This window comes from Chenopodium album, chromosome 17 (genome assembly GCF_948465745.1).
Source record: "Chenopodium album chromosome 17, dcCheAlbu1.1, whole genome shotgun sequence".
NCBI lineage: Eukaryota > Viridiplantae > Streptophyta > Magnoliopsida > Caryophyllales > Amaranthaceae > Chenopodium > Chenopodium album.
The window spans coordinates 24,282,510-24,305,809 of NC_137850.1; the positions used below are offsets into that span (position 1 = coordinate 24,282,510).

The following is a 23,300-nucleotide window of genomic DNA, read 5'->3' on the forward strand; positions in this document are numbered from 1 at the left end:
ATGTTGATGGAATGGTGGTAAGATGATGGTGGATTGCTTGGCATGATAGTTAGGGAGGAAAAACGGAAAGAATTCAGGCAAAATTCAAGTTATGTGCTGCACAAGTGAGGGTCAACACCAGAAAAACCATGTTAATGCTCAAAATCTGGCTAAAGGTCCCCTTTCACAAATTTAAACAAAAAAATAACCATTTAAAGCCCTAATTTGCCACTTTTTTTTATATATGAAAGGAACGTTCTCACAAAAGGTCTACTTAAAAAGGTCTCTTTTGTCAAATTGTCCTACAAAATACATTTAGAAAATAGAATTACGCAAATTGGAATCAGCTAGTGATATTCCCAAGCAAGACTAAAGCATAACCACCAGTCCACCAACCAAGGTACAAATCACAAAGGAAAGAAGAAAAAAATCATTCTAAAGGGTTAAAAGATATACCTATATTTGTTCAATTCTTCAAATAGACAAAGACATTGCTCTTGATTAAGAAATCCAAGATTCTGCAAAGATTAGAGAAGATGCTTTGGAATTACACGTCAATAATAAGCTAATGATTTAGGGGAAAAATAGTAACATGAAAGATGTAAAATCGCTGACGAAAGGTTATGAGAGAGATACACATAACTTCTAGGCTTCTAGCAATTGCAGAGTAATTTAAAAGTGGTAGATCAGCCCCAACACTTTATCATGCAATCCAACCCTTTGTATATTTGAAAGGAATAATGCAGTAACATTACTCATGCTGAATCTACCATTGTACTCTAATTTATTTTTCAGGCAATTTCTCACTGAAAAAGCAGCACCTAACAGGTAACGCCTTTGTAAATCAGGAAGTTACATCTATCTATGCTTGCTTTATTTGACATATAGTATATTGTTATATAATTAAAAGAGCAAGACCATGAGACTGGTTGGGATTTTTTCAAAGAGGTAAAGTGATGTCTGGACCATAAAGAAAGATGGAAAGCCAGACTGCCAGAGGCGAGACATAGTTGGAGCAAAAGCATACCACCCCCCCCCCCCCCCACCCCTCTCCACCCACTTGAAAGGCAGAGAAGTAATCATTTTTTTTTTCTTCTTTTAAAGTTTTCTATTGGTCTGACCTTTGCTATAATCATTTGGCCCCCTTAGGCCCTTAACAGCCAAGGCTAGCTTCGCCCATGATGGAAACATCCAAAAATGGATCAATAACATTAAAGAAGGCAAGCATCATATATTTTATAAACGGGATTAGCCAGAGTTTCATGAAGCACATCCTAATATTTGTTCTTTATTTTAAATAATTAATGATCTCTCACTGCTCTGCTGATAAGTAACATGAGCACCTAACATGGAAATGATATCATGAGTTTATGACATACTACAAAATGAGAAGGATGCATGAACACTGAACAAAGACATGATCTAATAGATTAGGTCGGCTGATTAGCCTACTTACCAGCCTTTATACATGTAATGGAGAGGAGAGGGATGAAAGTGAATCTGGACCCGACCCGGATCTGTAGATCCCTTTTTTACAGATATATGGGTCTTCAAAAATTGAACCAGACAGATCCGGGTTGAATCCGGGTCCGTTGAAAAAAACAGATCCGGGTCAGGTTTAACAATAATATCTGGACCCAGATTTGTTAACCCGTTTTTCAATTTCCCGAAAAAAATAAGTTTGACTCGAACATTATTGTTTGTAATGGGTCTAACTATAACCATCAACATTTTTTTTGTTTGCTCATATGTACTTGTTCCATTGTTTTTTATGTTATGTTATTTCGTAGAACAAGTGTATAAGTTGGTTGTTTAATACTTTTGGATTAGTTGTATAACTTTAATTTAAGTATTGAACATAATTATCCCTGACGAAAGCTTGAAATGCATTTTGTTGACTTGAACATTATATTAGTCGTTAAAAAATTAGGCAAAATGTGCAAGACCCATTTCAGACCCGGATCAGGTGGACCCCGTGAGATCTGAAACTGGATCTCCATTTTCCATATCTGGGTCAAATCTGGATCCAGGGTAGAAAAACGGATCTATCCATGAAACGAATCCCCCACTCCCATCCAAAACTGAAAATTATAATTCTCAAGTCTTCTAGCACATTATAATGGAGAAAAATACAGGCATTACACTTACATATCTATCCATCAAACGAAAGGCTTTAAGCAGTATATTTTTCCTCATACTGTCCATCTCAGAAACTTGTTTGGCAAGCTGCAAAACCAATAATTTCACGACATTGTGAAGCATGGTATGATAATCAAATAAATAAATAAATAAATAAATAAATAAGATAATCACTTTTAAAGCAGGTTAACACACCTCACTTTTAAAGCTGTCGTACACAACGGCAAGAATCAAGTTTGTGACGAAGTAGACACCCAGTAAGATGTACAGAACAAAAAACAGGGAATACCAACGTGAAGCCCTGAGGTAGAAAACACAATAAAATGCAACAAAAGAGATGTGATCATAGACAGTAAATACAAAAAAAATTGAAATAAAAATACAAAAAGAGAATAAAATGTAATCAAAATTCTTGATGACCTTACTGCAAGGCTAGAAACAGGAAGAAAACGAACCAATCACCACAAACCAACATGAAAATATAACATAACCAGCTTTTAAAACTCAATAATATAAGAAACTACACTAATGCTCATACGCTTTTCCCTTTGTCATTTTTCTTTACCAATTCAATTAATTTATAGTTAAAATTTTAAATTACCTGTTGACATCATCAATATAATCCTTTGCACAAAGGTATGTTTTTCTCGAAAAACTAATAACATTAAGCAGGAGGACTCATTGGGAACCATGGATGAGTGAAGCAGAGATAAATTCATATATTTCTAAAAACACTAAGCTAATTCTAAAGCTGAAAAAGATATCTGAGCCTTGGAGGAACATTTATTTTTTTCATGACAATTCCTTGTTCTTCTTTTCCCTTATCAAATTACTTATAATTCATGGATTAACTACACATTTTAAGGGCTCGCTCCAGAATTAAAAAATTAGAATCTCATTTAAATGCAATGTTGTTTAAAGAGATACTGAAAGTATTCTATATTAAAGATAAAGTTCTAACAAAAACAGAATGAAGAAGTTAAAAGCCCCTCAAACCATCATGATCTTTCTAAACTCCCTCTTCTTTTTTCTTATTGCTATTGGAGCCTTAGGTTCAAAAGGTGCGAGATGCACCAAGACACAAAAGATCCCTACAGCGGCTTAGGCACAAAATTCAAACCACGCACCTACTAGATACGAGGCACCCATTTATTTCAATACTTTAAATTGTTTTTTCTCATCTTTAGACATTTGCATACAAAGAACATCACCATTAAAATAGGATTAAAAGCCCTAGCATTTCACAAATCGTTACTACTTGCTGGTCGGAAACCCAAAAAACAAGATCTAAAGTTTACAAATTAATACTTTGTTTTAACAAGTTAGGTTGTATACTACACGATGAGTGCTTAATGAACTTATACACATTACACCAGCAAAAGAGCAGCATCTAGAGAGTTACTAGTTATTACAAGATATCAGATTATAAAGAAGTAAACCATTCTAAGAAGTCAATATTACTTGTATGCAGGAATCCAAACATCAGGACTGTTGGAAGTTGTGAATAGAATGAACATTTGATACAATGTAGTACCATATGACGTAAAAACTTCGGCTCCCTGTTGAGTATCTTCAAACATAACATAAGCTATCCAGCTTGAGAACAAGAGAAACACAAGTGTGAGTGCCTGCATTAATTGAAATTACATTAAATGAAAGATTTCAAATATAGAGGTGATGAGGAGTTAATACAAGGCATTCAAAAGAATTAGCAGATGGGTAACCTAGAAGATACCTGCAATAGTACTTTTAGGCATACATGATTTAGGATCATATAAAAACAATTGGTTAATAAAACAAGCAGAAATGCCAGATGTTGGATTACTAACCCAGACATTGAGATATGTAGGAAGCATCCCAACTAGAACGACAACACTTCTTCTTAATTCCCTACAAACAAAAAATCAGAATTTAGAGAATAGAATTTTGACTCTCATTATAACAAAACGTCACTGTAACATTGCAGTTACAACGAAGCACATTATTTATCCTTTGGTTTACTTGCAAGGACACCACTACTAAACAAACTATTAATTAAATTACTTCCTCCACTTCACTTTTGTCGGCACATTTTGACTTTCAACATTATTCACATAAGTTACGTTGACTTCTTTCTATGATTTATCCTTGAAAAACATACTCATGTAAGATCTTGTTAGATACGTCTCGACGTCTATTATTCTAATATCAATCTTTTAAAAAATTTTGAATATAAATAATTGAAGATATTAATGTTTGAAGTTATGCATTGGCAAACATGTCAAATAATATGAAACAGAGTAATTATGTAACAAGAAACTTTTTTATAATTAGTAGTTTAGTACCACTTATGTTTCGTAATGTTCTTAACATTTACAGTTTGCACAAGAATTAAGACTTGGGAGGGAGAGAGTAAAAAGGTGGTTGAGTGCAAGAAAAAGGAAAATTGAAGTAAAGGAGTAATAAAGTGGGTGGGTGTAAGAAAAAAAAAAGTTGGAGAAAGTGAGTAGAAAGGTATAAATATTTTGGGGTAAGGGGTAAAATGGTAAAAGGGAGTTGCCAAATATAGAATAAAGTAGATATGTTAAGAACATTATGAAAAAGAAGTAGTATATAATTGTTATCAAAATGTAAAAATGATTTAAGTGTTTTACACAAATTATAAAATTTTGCTTCATCATCTAAACCAAAAACAAGGTTTGTGTTCAAGCACTATTAAAAATAAATAATAAAGAAAAACTTAGGTAATCCATGTTTCAAGATTTTTGATTTAAATCTAGAACATATCAAGCTCTAGTAAGAAAGTAACGTGAATCTATATTAAAAATGGTTTTGAAAATTCACAACCAAAAATAAGATTTAAGAAGTTGGTAATCTCTAACTCTACCACTATTCCCTAATCTTCCTTAAAGGTTTTTTATTCAAAAATAAATAAATAGGCAGTTGTGTACAATATGTCCCAATGTAAAGTTTACTCTTCATATTTACTACTCCTTTTTCAAGGACCAAGTGACTCCAAGAAAGTGATAACGCTTGGACAAAAGATATAGAGGTCTCCTACGTGTCCTTTATCATTTTCTTATGTGATGCTGGGACTTATCACTTTTTTTTTATTATTAGAAAAGCCGGAGCTAGCATTATATAGATAGGGAATCCATAAGAACATAAGGAGCGATTGGTTTGGGACAATGATTCTCCCAAATTTGTTCGACTCCAAACAGACCTAGCTTAGCGACATGGTGGGCTACAAAAATGTCCTCCCTTTTAACATGAGACCAACAAACATAATTAAAGCAATAACTCAAAGCTAGGATATCTCCTCAAGGTCGAAAGGAATACATTGCCCTTTGAGAAACAATTAATTAGCAGTTGGCAGTCCGACTCGATAATCACATTCCCCAAACCAAACCTTTTACCAAGACGCAAAGCCATGGAGACAGCTTTAGCCTCGGCAATTTCAGAGGACCAGAAGGCCCTGTTCCTCCTCATGGCTGTGACCAGAACACTCCCCTCATGGTTTCTAGCTACGATCCCAAGACCCACCCATCCTTCCACCTGCAGCGACGCATCCACATTAATTTTAATAGTACCTACAGGGGGAGTGCACCAATTCTTCTGACTTGAGGGCTGGCAGGGGAAAGTACTCTTGTAGATGCTTGTTGCATATTTCCCGTGCACTTCCACTAGTCGAATATACGTTCAATAATCACAGCATTTGGGGTAGTATTATCTTCGAACACCTTTAAATTTCGTTCCCTCCAGATGCACCAAGCCAGAACCATGCCTATTTGCTTTACTTTAGGCTCAATAGAGTTCCAGCTAACTATGAGATCACACATCGCATCAGAGTCCCTCCAATTCACCACATCCAAGCAGCCACAGCTCTCCCACGGCTTCTGCACTCTTCTGTAACTAAAAATAGCATGGCCTGCAAATTCTTCCTCCACCCCACACCACGGACACAATGAATTGTCCAGCATATGCCTTCGTTTGAGCAACTCTCGCACCAGTAACGTCCCCGTACAAAGGCGCCAGGAAAAATGACGAACCTTAGGGCTCACATCAGTCTTCCAAATATTGACCCATGCTTGATGAAAATTGTCACAATAAGCTGTTTTGACAGTATAGCATCCATCATTTACAAATGCTCATGTGAGTTCATCTGATTGTCCATTAGAGCTAAGGGGAATGGCAAGAATGGCATGAACATTGCTATCATTAAAATTCTCTTCAATTAAATCACAATTCCACTCCATTCTCTCCACATCAATTAAGTCCAGAACCCAATCAAGCCCTTCCACTCTGTCGCTGCTAACAAACCAGCTTCCACCTTCAACCACCCAAGGATCATGCCAAAAGTTGATTTTGTCACCAAATCCCAACTCTCAAAGCATCCCTTCTGTAATTAAAGCTTTTGAGCTCCATATGCTTTTCCAAGAGACACTACAAGAGTAGCCTAGAGAAGCGTCAAGTACATTACAATTCGGAAAATACTTCGCCTTCATCATCCTTCCAAACGAAGACTTGGAGGCCTTAATCAAACGCCAACATTGTCATACAAGCAACGCATCATTGAAAACAGTGAGGTCGCGAAACCCCATCCCCTATAACACTTCGGGGAACACATTACCTCCCACCTTTTCAAGTGAATGTTGTGTTCCAAATCTCACAAACCCCACCAAAATCTTTCCATAGCCGCATGTATTCTTTGAATAACTGACCCTTGCAATTTATAGACACCCATCAAATACGTCGGAATTGCTTGAATAACCGATTTAAGGAGTACTCCTTTCCTACCTGAGTTAAAAGATTTTCCTTCCACCCACGAAGCATTTTCCAGATTCTGTCAACTAAGGCTTCTAAGACCAGTTTTTTCGACCTACCCACAATTGTCGAAATACCAAGATATTTCTCATGTTTGTCAACCGGCCGCTGCATACCCTAGAAGATTCAAAAACTCCTCTTTTTTGCTCAGAATTAACCACTCCACTAAAAGGCACCTCCAATTTTTCATAATTAATTTTCTATCGGATGCTGCTTCATACTAGTTGAGAATATCAACGATAATTGAGCATTTCTATCAATTTGTCCTTATAAAGAGAAGACTGTCATCTGCAAATAAGAGATGAGAAATTTTCAGCCCATTGTGGCTAGCTTTGGCCCCATGAATCTGTCGATACCGGACTTTATTGTGCAACATTCTTGTGAAAACATCAGCTTCTAAAATAAAAAGATACGGGGAAATAGGATCCCTAGTCGGAGACCTCGGGAAGGAGTCACCAACCCACAAACTCCTCCATTAGTAACAAAAGAGTATAAGACGGTGAAAACACAGTCCATGATCAAGTTCACCCAGCGTCCATCAAAGCCCATATCAAGGAGCATTTTACGCAAGAAACCCCATTCATATACCTTACTCATGTCAAGCTTCATAGCAATAATACCCTGCCTCCCCTTACTTCGTTCTTTCATCGTATTAAATAACTCTAAGGGCAACAAGAGCATTATCAGTGATGAGTAACAAACGCACTCTGATTTTCAGTGATAATATGAGGAAGCACAATTTTCAATCTCATGACAACCATTTTTGAAACTAGCTTATAAAGCACATTACAAAGGGCAATGGGTCTAAATTCAGAGGTAATAGTGGGGGTATGAACTTTCGGGATCAAAACAATATTTGTATTGTTAACACATCGGGAGGAAGTAGCAAATTATGTTACCTCATCATTGATGATATGCCAAATGCGTTGGTAGAAAATTGCATGAAGTCCATGTGCCCCGGGCCTCTTACATGGGATGCATTTGCTTGAGCGCAGAGAATCTCGTCCTTTGTAAAAGGCCTAAGCACAGAATTGATATCATGAGAGATAACAGGGCTCACCTTTCACAACATCACCACAAATATGATTTTGGGAAAAAGAAATCAAAGTAAAGTTAACATTTTCTCTCCAATATAAACATAAACCTCCCGCCTTCCCTGTACTTGCATGAGCAAAGCCTAGCCTCTCCTTCAAATCCTCCGCTCTCTTCTTTTTTATCATAGTTTTGACAAGAAGACAATGTCGCGAAGCAAAAGAATTGCTCCATCTACGGGAGCTGATCAACTTCCCAAGGGTTGTCCATCCCTCAGCAATTCCAACATAAGATACTCATAGATATTGGAGGGGTTGGCCCGGAATGTCGGTGTCCATTATGTCAGACACAATGAGTTTGGTGCATTTTCCCGCGTCTTCTGAACCCACACATCAACCATACCTATGCCACGTTTCTGATGACGAGTGGTCAAACTCACCTCTTTCTTTTGGGAACTGCTTCTTTCAATTTTCTTGTATTTTCGATTTTTCAAAGCCTAAGGAACAAAATCCTCATGAGCATTCTAGGCCCCAAAGATAAAAGTGGTGAGGGGGAGTACTTTGGGAACAGAGTGTTCTTTATTCTCAGCATAAAGAGGGGGGTTCAACTCTAGTGGTAGCTTTTTCCTTATTCGCTAGGGGAGATAAAACTAAGTCAGATTGTTCCACACAAGCCACTTCTGGGCACTCTGCTTTCTACCCACAAGATCCTCCTCCTTGCAGGCTTCGTAACAATTACAACTCTTCTTGGCCTTCAAGTTCTCCACCTCCTCAAATTCCTTTGCCCTTCCTTTCTTGGGAGTAGCTTTGAGAGCCAATCACCAACCTAACTTCTCCTCCTTATCTTCCTGTGTTAAAGTGCGACAATCTTTTTCAGAATGACCCATAATTCCTCATGAAAAACATAAGAAAGGAAGACGTCCATAAGCAAAATCCACTCGCAAATCCCTCCCCTTTTTATCACGTATCATCTGAAAATCTGCGGAGAGGCATAGAAACATCAAGCATGATTTTGACCCTTTGATACCTTTCAATCCCTAAGGAATCCTCCTCAATCTCCAAAACATCTCCAAAACCTTCCGTCAAAGCCCAAACAAGGGCATCTAAACGGCAATTAAAAGGGAGGTTCTTAATTCGAATACAAAAAGGTGAGTAAGGGTCACTTCATCCGGTTGTTCATCTTCATCCACCTCTTTCAAAATTACCAATTGATTGTCGAAGCACCACGGTCGGCCTTTCAGCATCTTGTCCACATCACACCAATGGAAGAATTGGAACGCATACAAATTAGGGTTGAGAACCCTAATTACTAGACCATGAGAAAATCTAAAAGTAATCTTCCGACAAGCATCAAAGAGAATTTGTTGTCCTCATCGCTAGGTTTATAGCTCCAAGGTCAATAGATTTCTCTTCCTCCTCTTGAATGCGTAATTGAGCATATTTAGTAGCGATCTCTTCCGCCATGAGCAGGGGAAGAAAAATTCGACACAGCAGCCGTGAATCGGCAAGAAACGTTATCGCAAAGATAGAGATCGCCTCTGACTTGTCACTTAATCTAGCCTTACTTGTGTCAACGCGACCCAAACTCGGTGTGAACACAAAATATATGTAGGACTTGGGATTGAGAAAACGACCAAACATCCTACGGCAAGTGTAAAAGGAAAGTACTCGTTTATCCCTTACTATGCCTGTTTGAAAGTAAATAAATTTGCAAAAAGATCTGATGATTTGTTGATTTAATCAAAGGCATTTAATTTGGTAGGTGGGAGAATGATTTAATTTTTGGTGGGAGTTGTTAAATTAGTGGAATCAGATTAGGATTCTAATGTGATTTAACTAATTCCCTAAGTGAATGTTTAATTTTGTAAGTGAGGGTAATATTGACATTTTAACTTAAAATACTTACTATAAGTGGAAATATTTGGAAAGGTTGCAACTAATAGGAAGCAACCAAAAATAGTAAAAGTTGCAAGTAAATGTTAATGGAGGTAGTATCAAATTTTGGCCAGCAAGATGTTACAATTATCTCACAGTATAGCAATTTCAAACAAAAGTAACCAATGAAATTCGTACACACCATAAAGAAGAAGCTACAAGAACCAGTTTCAAGTGCATTACATTTGTGAGCACAGCAGTGTTACAGAATTATGTTGTAATGATAATTTAAGGTAATTAGAATAAGCAACACAAGTAATACCTGATATAAAGAATGAAAAAAAAGACTCGTATATAAGGAGCAACCCTGAAAGGAAGAGAGTTGAAAGCCAAAGGTGATAGATAGAGCCCAAATATCAGCACATCAGCCGTCAATACAATAAGGAATATGACCTGAAAAGAATTATAAAAGATTTAAAAAATCAAATAAAAGAATGCAGTCTCAGTTCATGAAAGTCGTAAAACGTTCTTTTAAACTACGCCAAAGCCAAATTAGGGTAGTTGTTGATGAAATCCTTTATCTGTGGAGGATACCATATAAGCTTGGAGAAGGCCACAAACATGTTTTTGAACTCCATAGAAAAAAATATGGATTTTGAGGTGCACATAACATAGATACTAAAACCCATAGTGTATCAATCCCAAAGTATTAAGCTAATAAATAAGAAAGGTGATTCCGCTGATAGGAGACTTGCAACATAGATACTACTTAAGCAGCTGAATAATCGTGTTCAGCTACAAATGGATTTCAGCCATTAAATTGCTGGCTTTTCTGGTGGAGTTTCATGATTTTCAGTTATTGGTCAAATATGAGTTCAAATTTTATTGTCCTTGTACCTAAAATGGATCTGTCAAAGTAAGGGACTACTGCCGAATCTATCTCCTTACAACTGCGTTGGTAATATATAAAAGACAGGATGAGGTGGGTATTTCTTGATGACGTTTTGATAAATAAGGATTTTGGTAAGTTTGTTTATCGTACGTTGTTAACCATTGTGTGTTGATGTAATTTATGCTGTAATAGGAGCTCCATTTGTTTAAACAATAAATAAACGTAAGTATTAATTGGGGAAAAAAAAAAGGGAACCTAAAATCTCTAAATGACAATATTGACTAGTCATAAGTAGGACTCAATCTTACTTGAGAAAAACTGAAAGAGTTGAGAAGCAAAATCAACAAGAAGAGATTGCATATGAAAGTGAAGCACAAGTACCTGTAATTTATTTAGAGACTTCTTCCAATAGATAAGTGGACCTTCATATGCAATTGGAAATAATATGTGGACTAGTAGTAATACTAAAGTTATAACCTGCAAAATGATAGAAGTTCCAAAAATTTGCAAAAACATTGAGATGTTAAAGTCCTCAATTTAAGCAACATGGGTCAAAATGAGATTCATACCTCAATTACAAGAGATTCAATGCCGGTTAAGTAAGGCAGTTGACCAAGGAAAAAATAATCCCTATCATTACAAGATTGTTCACTATATCTCCCGCACCATAAAGGTCTCTGTAAAGGTTTTGAGCACAGGAAAAGCCAGATTTCAGAACTGAAAATCCTCACCAGTCACAGCATTTTTATTTATTAAATTATTCCCTAGCGATCCTATATTAAAAACACTGAAAACAATATAGATGAGATTAAAGTAAATAACTAGTCACCTCAATAAAATTTAAGACTATCAATGCGAAATAATTGAGCGTCCAAAGAAAATCGAAACGAGTATAAACAAAATACAACTTTGCTAAATTTTCAAAGTTTGAATCATCTAGAATCTCTTCTGGTAGACCAACACCATCTTCTGCCTGCAAATTTAGCATTATCAGATGAGAATTGAAACTGCAGAATTTGTCACAATTTGTTAATGGACAGAATATTTAATTGATATGTGAAATGGAAACCATATCCAAAGCCCAATTTTAAGATAGGAAAATCCCATGGAAAACAGAAACGGTACACATATATCTACTGAGGATGATAAATCCTTCTACCTAAGATGGGAGAACAAGAATGAACAAAAAAAAATTATCTCACAAATAGATCTATGAGAAGTATTAAAGCTAAAAAAACCCATCACTCTGCACTACCATTATTAAGTATCAATTACTCATGTTATCCGACTTTTTTTGGTTCTCCAAGAAGCAAATCGACCTTTTTTTTTTTATAAACAATAGATCGTTACAATTCCATCATTTTGGGATGCTAGAGTGAACTGAATTTGTAGGTACTAATGAAGAAGTATTTTGGTGCCAAAGTACAACTACAACAATGTCTTACTCCAATATGGTTGGGATAAGGTTGGGATAAGTTGCATGAACTAAGAATGTATATATTCTGGTTATCTAGAAAGATGTATTTCCTCCTTTCTTTTGTGACTTACACTGAGACTCTAGCAAGGTTAAGTTGTTTAAAATTCCCTCCATCTAAGTCATTTTAGCCTCTTAGATGTCCCTTGACTTCTTATAAAATTCTCACCATCCATTCCCTTTACCTTCCTTAACAGTGCGTCCTCTAATCACCCAAATTAACATAATGGCTTCTCCCCTATCTCATCCTTCATAACTCTTATTCTAAAAATTCCTCCAAATATTATTTTCCTAATTTTATCCATTATAATGTTGCCACACGTCCATCTCGATGCATGATGCATCCCTATTTAGCCCATCTTCTTAATATGCCCCTTCTCAAATGCCTAATATTCTAAGCCTATATCACAACAGTGATCTTATTGCCATCCTATAAAAATTTCCCTCAAACTTACAAGGACACTATAATTACAAAATAACCCAATCACCGCTCTTCATTTGATCAAGCCAGACTTTTCGAATTTGTAACTTCATACTTCTTCATTTTTTGTTATACTTATAACACTTTGACTTTAGTACTATTCACATATGCTACTTTAACTATCTTTGATAATTTACTCACTCCATTTTTAAATATTTGCATGCCTTTGACTATTACAATACACACATTGTCCTTTTAATTCTTTTACTATCATAGAATGAAAAAATGTTATTATGTAATATATCATTAGATTAGTTAAAATGTCTATCTTCATAATTTAATTTTTTTCTTACAAATTTTACTAATAGACAAATTAAAAATATTAATGGTCAAAGTTATGTATCGGAAAATGAGTCGATGAAAGTGATACAGTTATACAAATATTTTTAAAACGGAGATTTGTCTTAATATATAGTTTCATATTTCAAATTTTTACACATTGCTGATAAGAAATACAAGTATGTCTCAGCAAGCATGAAATAATTGTGTTAAGTATAAAAAAATAAAAACTAAAATAAAAGGAAGTAAATAATTCAATAAACCATTCACAAAAAAAAAATAAAAAAAATAAATAAATAAATAAATAAAATTAAGTGTTGTAATAGAAAATACAGCTTTATTTGAAAATAATAAGATGCAATTAACTTTTCTAGCAAAATTGGACAATAAGTTTTACAATAACACACGGAACTTAATGAAAAGACACCATCAAAAAAAAAATTTAAAGTTGAATCTTAACATATTGTGTCTTAATACACTATAATTCTACAAGTATATGAACATTGTTGGCCTAGTGATCTTTGAAATGAAAAGTGATAACCTAGTCACAATCCAATATAATATCTATGCTTAGCGTTTCAAAATAAAATTAACTCCATAATAAAGTTTATACATGTATTTCTATGAATAATTTACACAAATAGCTAACCTTCCAACATTTATATTAAACAAGTTAGCATTATAGACATCTTGTATTAATACCCCAAATTCTTTGTAGAAATTACATTATTTTGAGCTATTGATTTGATTCCCAAACAATTTTTTAAAAAAACAATATGCAACTACATTTCACAACAATTTTTCCTTATTAAACAAAAAATATGAAAGTCAACTAATCCCTCCTATCAATTTTGTTCTTCATATTTGAAATCTTAGCAATATTTATAATATCTAACTACTACTGTTAATATATAAAACATAACATAATCATGTAGGATTTTATTTGATTCGTCTTAATGAGTAGTTAATTAATATCCAACTATTACTTTTTTACAATTATGTAGTCAAACTAATGTATTAACAAAAGTGTACGGTCAAAATGGGAAGAATTTAGGATCGAGGGGGAATTAGGCATTGGCACAATGGCTTATTATTTTAATTTTGAAAGTAGTTACGAATTCTTAGATCGAAACCAACTTGTCCGATTTCCACTTTCCTCGGCCTTCAGTTTCGAGTCTAAAGCTCCTACAGAGCGTGATTCCATTCCCTTCCTGTTAGGTTGAATTAGACTAAAATAAATTCACAAACTAACTTCACTATATTAAATACTTACCCACACATACACAACATCTTAGCATAATCTACCCTTTAGGCCCATTCTCTTGGCTTAAAAATCATAACTTATGCTTCTTCTTTTTACTTGCAACACTTATATTTTCACGCTTGCCGATGTATTAGTTTAATCGTTTTACCAGTATGTAAAAATTATAAACATTTGATATTAAAATAGTAGTATTAATCGAGACGAATCTAACAAGATCTCATATGAATATATTTTGTCTTAGCTATAAATCATCAATGCTAGTCAAAGAGAAGCAATTGAATAGTGTAAAAGTCAAATTGTTGCAAGTATAAAAAAACGAAACAAGTATGAACTTATTAATTTTGATCTAAACTTAAGTGAAGCCACTTTAATTGTGATGTAATTCAGTCCCATACTAGGCTTTTTTTCCAACTGAATTCAAGTTATTTTATCACACCTAAAACTATACATCATCTTAATCCATCTCGATTTGTTAGCCAGATCTTATCTCAACTTAAAAGACCATACCACATAAATAAAATTGGGCCTTAGATAGTCAAAAAGCATAATCTAACACTTGGCCTTCTTATAAACACGGAGAAAGTGATGCTAACTAGTTTAGTTGTTAAAGTTTTACCGTGACTAATCAGCTACATAACTACCTTTGTGTCACTATAGATCATAAATATACTTCAATGCAATCTCGGAAAAAGTGATGCTAATTGCTAACTAGCTTAGTTGGTAAAGTTTTTCCGCGACTACTCAGCAACATAACTACCTTTGTGTCACTTCATAGATCAAAAATATACTTCGATTCGATATTGGAAAAAGTGATGCTAATTGCTAACTAGCTTAGTTGGTAAAGTTTTACCGCGACTACTCAGCTACATAACTACCTTTGAGGCTTTGTCGAACTTTATAAATCAAAAATATAATTCAATTCAATTCAATCTCAGAGAAATCATCATCCGAATAAACCCCGGAGAGAAGTTAATCACCCCATCAAACAATGAAACAACAGACCTACATTGTTACTGTGCAAATCATCCCTACAATTGGAAACAATACTGCTCGTTGAACTACTCAAATCTAAAATCCAAGTAATTAATTTAAATCAAGAACAATCAAAAATGAATAAATAAGGGAAAAAAAAGTACCAGATCAACAAGAGCAGCAGCCCTTTCATAAACAGAGCCACGAGTAATTGCAGACCTCCGATTCAACACGGTCGTGCGACTGCTACTTTCTCCTTTCAGAAATGGCGTATTCATTGTTTGTCCTATTCAGATCAGCAGGAAGAAGCTGATTGATGGAAATTGTAGAATTACAGTTGATAAAGGAGATTTGAAAAAAAAATATATGGGAAAAGTGGGAACACTATAAACAAAGGGTTGGTTATTTTATTCCGTACGAGATTTGTTTTATTGAATATGAATATACTATTATTTTATGCTGTACTATTTAATTATTTTGTTGAATTTTCTTGGTATGAAAATGTCATTTGATGTGACAGGCTTACAATTCAGAATTTAACACTTGGATACGGAAATATTTCCTCCCTTATACTTCTTCCCGATGAAATTATACATTGTAAAACACATTTTATATATGCTAAATATCTCTAATTGTGTAAGAGTAAAAATTATAAAAAGTTGATATTAGTAAAATATTTTATGAAACGAATTCAACAAGATCTCACATGACTATATTTTGTTAACGTATAAATCATATTATATGGTCAAACAATAGTGATGAATAATGCAAAAAATCCATTTTTGCAAACGGAGGAAGTATAATACTCCACTAGAGTATGGTTCGTACGATGCCCAGTGTTGCTAGTTTGTACTTCTTTAATTTGATAATTATATTCAACATTTTGTATAGTTAGTGTTTAGTCGAGCGTTGTCTCGATTGTTTTTTATTTTTATTTTTTTTTTATCACAAATGAATATTTGTCAAAAAAAAATATTATTAATAAATAAAAGAAATATATATTGTTATGTGAAATTGATAACATTAATAAAAGTTTGTTAAGACGGTAAATGTATCACCTTTATGTGATGGAGGTTATGAGTTTGAATCTAACTCAAAGCATAATTTAATTTGTTAAATGAAGTGGCAAGCTTACGTGACACTAACACATGTAACTTCGGATAGTAACGTGTAGGGGTGAACGTAGCAGAGTACCCTGTAAAAATCTCAGGTCCCAGAACCGAAAACTGTTGCAACATGTTCCTAAAAATAGGAACCGAAACCAGAACATGTTCCTAAAAATTGGGAACCGAAAGGGGTTGGCTTGTCGCCGACGGGGAAGGGGGGCTAGTAGTGAAGCTAACTGAGGAGGAAGGGGTGGATGGAAGGTGGCAAGATGATGGATGGGCCCCACTAACGGAAACCGTAACAGAAGTTCGACAGAGGTACCAAATGCTCTTTTAGAATTTGATGCGTACCAAAATAAAATAAAATTTTAGATGGGTATCAAAAGCGAGATAAGGCCAATTTCGAGATACAAAAAGTCAAAATTTCCAAAAATTTATACCTTTTTGTCAAAAAAAAAGAATAAAATAATGACTTACGTAAGTATTACGGAGTACTTTGTGTAATTGCTTGATTGGTATTGAATTTAGAAAATTAGTATCCAACAAATCAACAAACATTAGTGTATGATTAATGTCTTACAAATTTAATTGTAGTTTATTGTGCAATTATTTAGAAGTTACACTATTCTATGGGAAAATTAAGTACAAAGGTTACACATATAAAGAGTTTTAGGGTAATAAATGATGGCACATAAAATGACACATAATGCTCTGATGCCAAGTCATATGGAAGGAACAGTGACACATGCCATTAGCATGTTATCCCTTTGAGTTTTAATAATATTATATATATAGGTTTTTTTTTTCAAAGCTAAACCAATATGAGTATCCTTATTTTAATCTCATGACCCACTAAATTATACTTCGTACTATTAACAATATTTCACTTCATTTTAAGTGTATTAAATTATATTTTTCTCTGTTTCTATTTGGTAGTTCCATTTAGATTCTTTGCACTATTAAAAATTAGAGGAAATTTCTCTCTCTATATATATAAAAAAAAAAAAATAGTTATATGAGGTCTAGTTTTATTCGTTTCGATTAGTACATTATTAATATCCATCTAGTTTTTGTAAATTTTGCTATCATGAAATTAAAAATATTTGTAATAAAAGAGAGTGAGGGATAGCTCAAGTAGTTACAGCTTCCTCCCGATTTCAGGTAATCTTAGGATCGATTCTCACTCCCGTCCTTGTGGCTCTCTAAACAATCAATCAATCAATCAATCAATCAAAGCCTTAATCCCAAAAGTGGGGTCGGCTAACATGAACCAAGTTTGATTATTCCGTGTAGTCATCAACATAAATCTTTCTCCTCCATCCCTTACGATCCAAAACTTCATCCTCACGTAAATCCATGCACTTCATATCCTTCCTCACTCCTTCCAACCAAGTCATCTTTGGTCTCCCTCTTCCTCGTTTAATCCCTCCATGGTCCCACTCTTCCACTCTTCGCACCGGTGCACCCTCGGGTCTCCGTCTTACATGTCCAAACCAACGCAGACGATTTTCCCTTAGTTTATCTACAATGCCCGCCACACCTACTTTCTTGCGAATAACCTCATTTCTGATTCTATCTCTTAAAGTGTTTCCACACATCCACCTTAACATGCGCATTTCCGTAACCTCCATCTTTTTAATATGCTCTTTCTTAGAAGCCCAACATTCTGTACCATAGAGCAACACTGGTCGTATGGCAGTCCTGTAGAATTTTCCCTTCAACTTTAAGGGAATGCTGCGGTCGCATAACACTCCCGTGGCCGCTCTCCATTTAAGCCACCCTGACTTAATCCTGTGGGTCACGTCTTGATCAATGTCACCATTCTTCTGGATGATCGACCCTAGGTACTTAAAACATTCACTCATGGTCAAATCCTTTCCATCCAAACTCACCACTTCATTGCGTGTCCCCCTCTGAGTGCCAAAACGACATACCAAATATTCAGTCTTACTCCGACTTAGCTTAAACCCTCTAGATTCCAACCTTTGCCTCCATTGCTCCAACTTGACATTAACCCCATCCTTAGTCTCATCCACCAAAACGATATCATCTGCGAACAGCATACACCATGGAACCTCATCTTGAATTGGTCTAGTTAATTCATCTAGAACCGTTGCAAAAAGAAAAGGGCTTAATGCAGACCCTTGATGCAATCCGATTGTAATAGGGAAATCTTTTGTCAACCCTCCGCATGTCCTCACATTTGTTGACACATCCCGATACATATCCTTAACTAGGTCTACATACCTTCGTGGGATACCTTTCTTCAACATTGCCCACCAAAGTATCTCTCTTGGCACCTTGTCATATGCCTTCTCTAAATCAATAAAGACCATATGAAGATCTTTCTTCTTTACCCTATAAAACTCCATCATTTGTCTTATCAAATGGATTGCCTCCATAGTAGATCTCCCAGGCATAAAACCAAATTGGTTATCTGAAATGCTTGTGCATGCCCTCAACCTTTGTTCAATCACCCTTTCCCACAACTTCATAGTATGGCTCATAAGCTTAATTCCTCGATAGTTAGAACAATCTTGAGCGTCTCCTTTTTATCAAAAACAAAAACAAAAACAAAAACAAAAAAAAAAAAAAAAAAAAAAAATCGAAATACATTATCATTTTTTTTATACGGAAAAAGTATAAAAAAGAAGGGAAAGTATATTTTCTTATATTATCATTTTTTTTTTGTCCTTTTTATAATGTAGTTGACCAGTATGAATTGTTAGGGATACCTAGATTATTCGACTTAGATCCAAACTTCACCTGAATTAAAAATTAAAATTATGTTTTTTTTGCTTTTATAATAAGAATGGATCAGTCTTTAATATTTCCAATGATTTGGTGGTGAGGAGTATGGAGATTTTAGATTGAGATGCGAAAATCTTGCGATAACGTGGACCTGCAGTAGACGTTTTTTGGCGAGGGAATTAATTATGGACTAGGTTAGCAGTCTTAGCACCCATACAATGCACGGGTTTATCAGTAATTTATCTTTGGATTTTTGTAAAAAAAAATTTGAGTTTAAAATGTTCATAAGTTCAATTTAATTGACTTTAACTATGCTAGCAACTCTTATAAAGATTCCAACAACCTAATATCAACATAAATCACCAAAGTCTTAGGTACTTATTTTAAATTAATTACTTAAATAATGGCCAGTATCTGTTTAAAATTAATTAGCATTTCGTTTTAAAAAAAAAATGCATTTGAGCGGGAAATCTTTTCATGAAATAGCGCCATGTGTACAAATTTGAAAAAAGATGACATCAGCGGTTGCTACTTTAGTATTAGTTATAGATTACTCCCTCCGTGTTTAACAAGTGTTACACTTTGACCAAACACGTATATCGAAACACTATTTTGACCATTAATTTATCTAATAATATATTACTACTCCCTCCTTCCTTTTATTAGAATCTCATTTTTCATTTTTCACAGGAATTAAGGTTTTTATAGTTTCCTTAAACCATGTGATTGGAAGTATCAAAGTAAATTAAGTGGATTAAATAACAAGTGAGAGAAAAAGAAAAAAGAGATTAATAAATGCCAAAAAGAAGAAAAAGTGAGAATGAGGATAGAGAACATATGTTGGTGGATTAATAAATGCTAAAAATATTTGGCACAAAAAATAAGTAAAAATTGAGGATAATTTGGGGATTAAATTAGGAGAATGAGGTTAAAAAAAATAATAAAAAAAAAAAAAAAAAAACTTGCTAAAAAGGAAAAGATTCTAACAATGGGGCTTTAATTTTGATTTGCCAAAAAAAAGAATAGTAGACTCTAATATAAAGACGGACGGAGTAAAATCATTGGAAATTTTATAATATAAAAGTATTCATTATAACGAATCCAACAATATATTATACAATAGCATTTGTTTTTTATATATTGGTAAATTAATCAAGTCAAAACCATTGTGTGAATAGTGAAAAAAGTCAAAGTGTAACACTTATTAAAACACGAAGGGAATACTATTTACTCCCCTATCATCAAAATAAATGTTTTATGTTGACTTTTACACTTTTTATGTATTCTCAATTTAGTAAAAAAAACCTCTCCTCTCTCCTTCTTCCTCTCTCCAAAACCCTAGCCTTCATTGTTGACTTTTAAAGGATCTTCCACTGATTTTAATCGGTAGAAAGCCTCAATCCTTGTTTCTTTAAAGTTTATTTAGGTTTTATAATAATACTTTCTCCCTTTGGTAGGATCTTTTCTCCCTCGAAAGAAAGGGTTTCCAATCTCGTTCGAAAGACAAGGGTTTTTCAACCTCCTTCGAAAGACAAAGTTTATCTCCTCTTTTCGGTGGAGAAATTTCTTAGTTTAGAATCCATAATATTAGATCTAATGGATTGTCGTGAAATTATTTTGTTGGTGAAAAAGTTATCAAGTTTTCGAATGCAGACAGATGAATTAGAAGAAAAACATCCTCACAGCTACAATGAATCGTTAGATTGTCTCTCCAACAAGGTTGTATTTTCCGACGATATAAGCGGGAGATGTTCAACAATGCAAGATATACTCGACGATTGTAGTTTTTATGAAGGAAAATTTTATTTGATTCAATATCTTATGTATTTGTTACCGTCGAATCTCTATTGTAGATGTCGTATGACTTTTAATTAATGAAATATTTTTGTTGTTCAAAAAAATATATATATTCTCAATTACTTCCTCCATTTTATAATTATCGCAATATTTTGACTTGTACATTACTCATATATTTATTTTCACTCTAATTTTTATTAATATAAAAAACGCATTTTGCCATATAAATTTGACCATATGAACTTTGACCTATCACTTTGAGTAATGTTGTACCAATTCTTAAATGGACATAGTTCACACTAATTTATTGTGGATTATTAACATTAGAGACACTACGATTGTTTTATTAATAATAATATAAAAAAGGTCACTATATAAAAATAAAGGTTATTATGTTGAAATAAAAGTCATTATGACATTATAAGACTCTCCTCTCTCCTCTTCTCTTCCAGGGTTTATATTATTTTGGTCGTTTAGGTCGGAAATAGTCTAATTTCTTCGAATATTAGACTATTTCTGACCCTTTAATCTTGTATTTCTATGGCATTGCTTTTTAGGTTTCAATAAATCTATATGAGTAGTGTAGATATTCGTCTGTCTCCCTATGGTGGAATGTCTCTTTATAGTGAGTCGTTAATTTTTGTTAGTTTAGTTGTTTGGTTTTCGTTGGGATTTATTTGTGTGTCAGGGCTTATCACAAAAGCTATCATCATTTTCCCTATTATCGTACGTTAGTAAACATTTGTTTGAGATTGCAACGGTTGTCGAGCTCTTAAATGCGTTTTAGTGAATATATAATAATCATCTTTACGACTACAACAAATCGTTAGAGCGTCTCTCCGAAAAGGCTGCATTTTTTCAGCGATGTAAGCGAGGGATGTACCATAGCCAAGATCTGTTCAACAATCGTAGCTTTGATGAAGGAAACCTTTATTTGACTCTATTATGTGTATTTGTTAATTTAGATTTCATTTGTGGATAGCGGATGACTTTTTATTAATGAATTTATTTTGTTAAAAAAAAGCTATAAGAGGTTTTTTTTAATAATTTTTTTTTAATATACGGTTCAATATAAATAATAAAGGTCTTTATGCTAAAATTAGGGTCACTATGTTTAACATAACATTGTACTTTAGGATCACAATAACATTAAAGGTCATAGAAGTTTTAATAATGGTTACTGTGTTAAAAATAAGGTTACTATGTTAAAATTATGGTCCGTATGTTTAATATAACGTCAATTGTGTATATAAACCTCAGGTCCACACTATCATTCAACATAACTATGTTAAAAATAAGGTTACTATGTTTAATAATGGTTACTATTATTGTGGACCAGGTCCACGCAAGATTATGGACCCGGTTTATAGTCACATTTTGGATGTATAATCACTTTTTTTAGATGATATAATTTTCTTGTTGTGTGTCATATTTTGAATGATATAGACGTATTTTAAATAATTTAGTCAGATGATATAATTATCTTTTGGATGATATAATTATTGTTTGATACTATTTTGTAATGATAAATTCACCTTTTGAATGATACATTTACATAATTAGTTTCTCGATGATATAATACTTTTCAAATAATATAATCACATTTCGTATGATATAATCACGTTTCATATAATATACTAGATGATTGGGTGCACAATAAGTTATTGTGCATTGGGTCAATTCTAGACTTTACTGTCAATTTATAAAAAAATTCAAAAGTCGAAAATAAGAATTATCTCCCAAATACACCCTATTGACCTAGTACCTCTCATAGGTTGTAGGTGGGGCTCAAATTTTATGTATATCTATTTACTAGTTTTTCGCCCGAGCAACGCTCGGATGTTCACTAATTTTTTTTTATAAATCACTATGACTCTATGTTGTTAGTTGTTTATAATCTTTTTTAATCAGCTATCTCACTTTTCTTTATTATATATAATGTAAAAAAAAAATATATTTATTTAAAATAGTTGTAATTGTTCTATTGTTTGGGTTATTGCTTAGGCGGTAGATTTTTTTTAAAAGATACATTATCTTAATTTTTTTAACCAAAAAAAAAAGAAATAAAGTTTTTAAAGGGAGATTTTTTAATATACGCGACACGTGTATTTTAGGGATTAGGCTGGTGATTATTTTAATATATAGTATTGATTGATTGATTATATATCAGTGAAATTATAAATAAAAAAATATTAATAAAGTATACAATAAGATGAACTATATATTAAGGAAAGTTTATGGTCAAAATTTTTACAATTTAACTCATATATTGTCAATACCAATAAGGCAAAAAATAGGAACCCATGGAGTATTCCAATAAATAAGTGTAATTGACATTTGTGATGTAGACTTTAAATTAAATCAATGAATGAATTGTCGATCAATAGAAAAAATGACATCAATCATCAATCTATGTGTATGCCTGTATGGCGCACCTTGCACCACTCATTTAGTATT

At 33.6% G+C, this 23,300-nt stretch overlaps 1 protein-coding gene across 1 annotated transcript in view; it reads right to left on the reverse strand.

Annotated features, from left to right (window-relative positions):
• Positions 1-15,604, reverse strand: part of LOC145587698 (two pore calcium channel protein 1B-like) — a 32,524-nt gene extending 16,920 nt beyond the window's left edge. Inside the window, exons 1-10 of the mRNA XM_081644396.1 lie at positions 15,354-15,604; positions 11,549-11,692; positions 11,289-11,396; positions 11,101-11,196; positions 10,150-10,280; positions 3,948-4,008; positions 3,580-3,746; positions 2,314-2,419; positions 2,128-2,205; positions 436-497 (exon numbers count right to left, since the gene is read on the reverse strand). Of these exons, the coding sequence (XP_081500522.1) occupies positions 436-497; positions 2,128-2,205; positions 2,314-2,419; positions 3,580-3,746; positions 3,948-4,008; positions 10,150-10,280; positions 11,101-11,196; positions 11,289-11,396; positions 11,549-11,692; positions 15,354-15,467 (1,067 nt within the window). The 5' untranslated portion in view covers positions 15,468-15,604. The remainder of the gene's footprint in view (positions 1-435; positions 498-2,127; positions 2,206-2,313; positions 2,420-3,579; positions 3,747-3,947; positions 4,009-10,149; positions 10,281-11,100; positions 11,197-11,288; positions 11,397-11,548; positions 11,693-15,353) is intronic.
• Between the last annotated feature and the right edge of the window lie 7,696 nt (positions 15,605-23,300).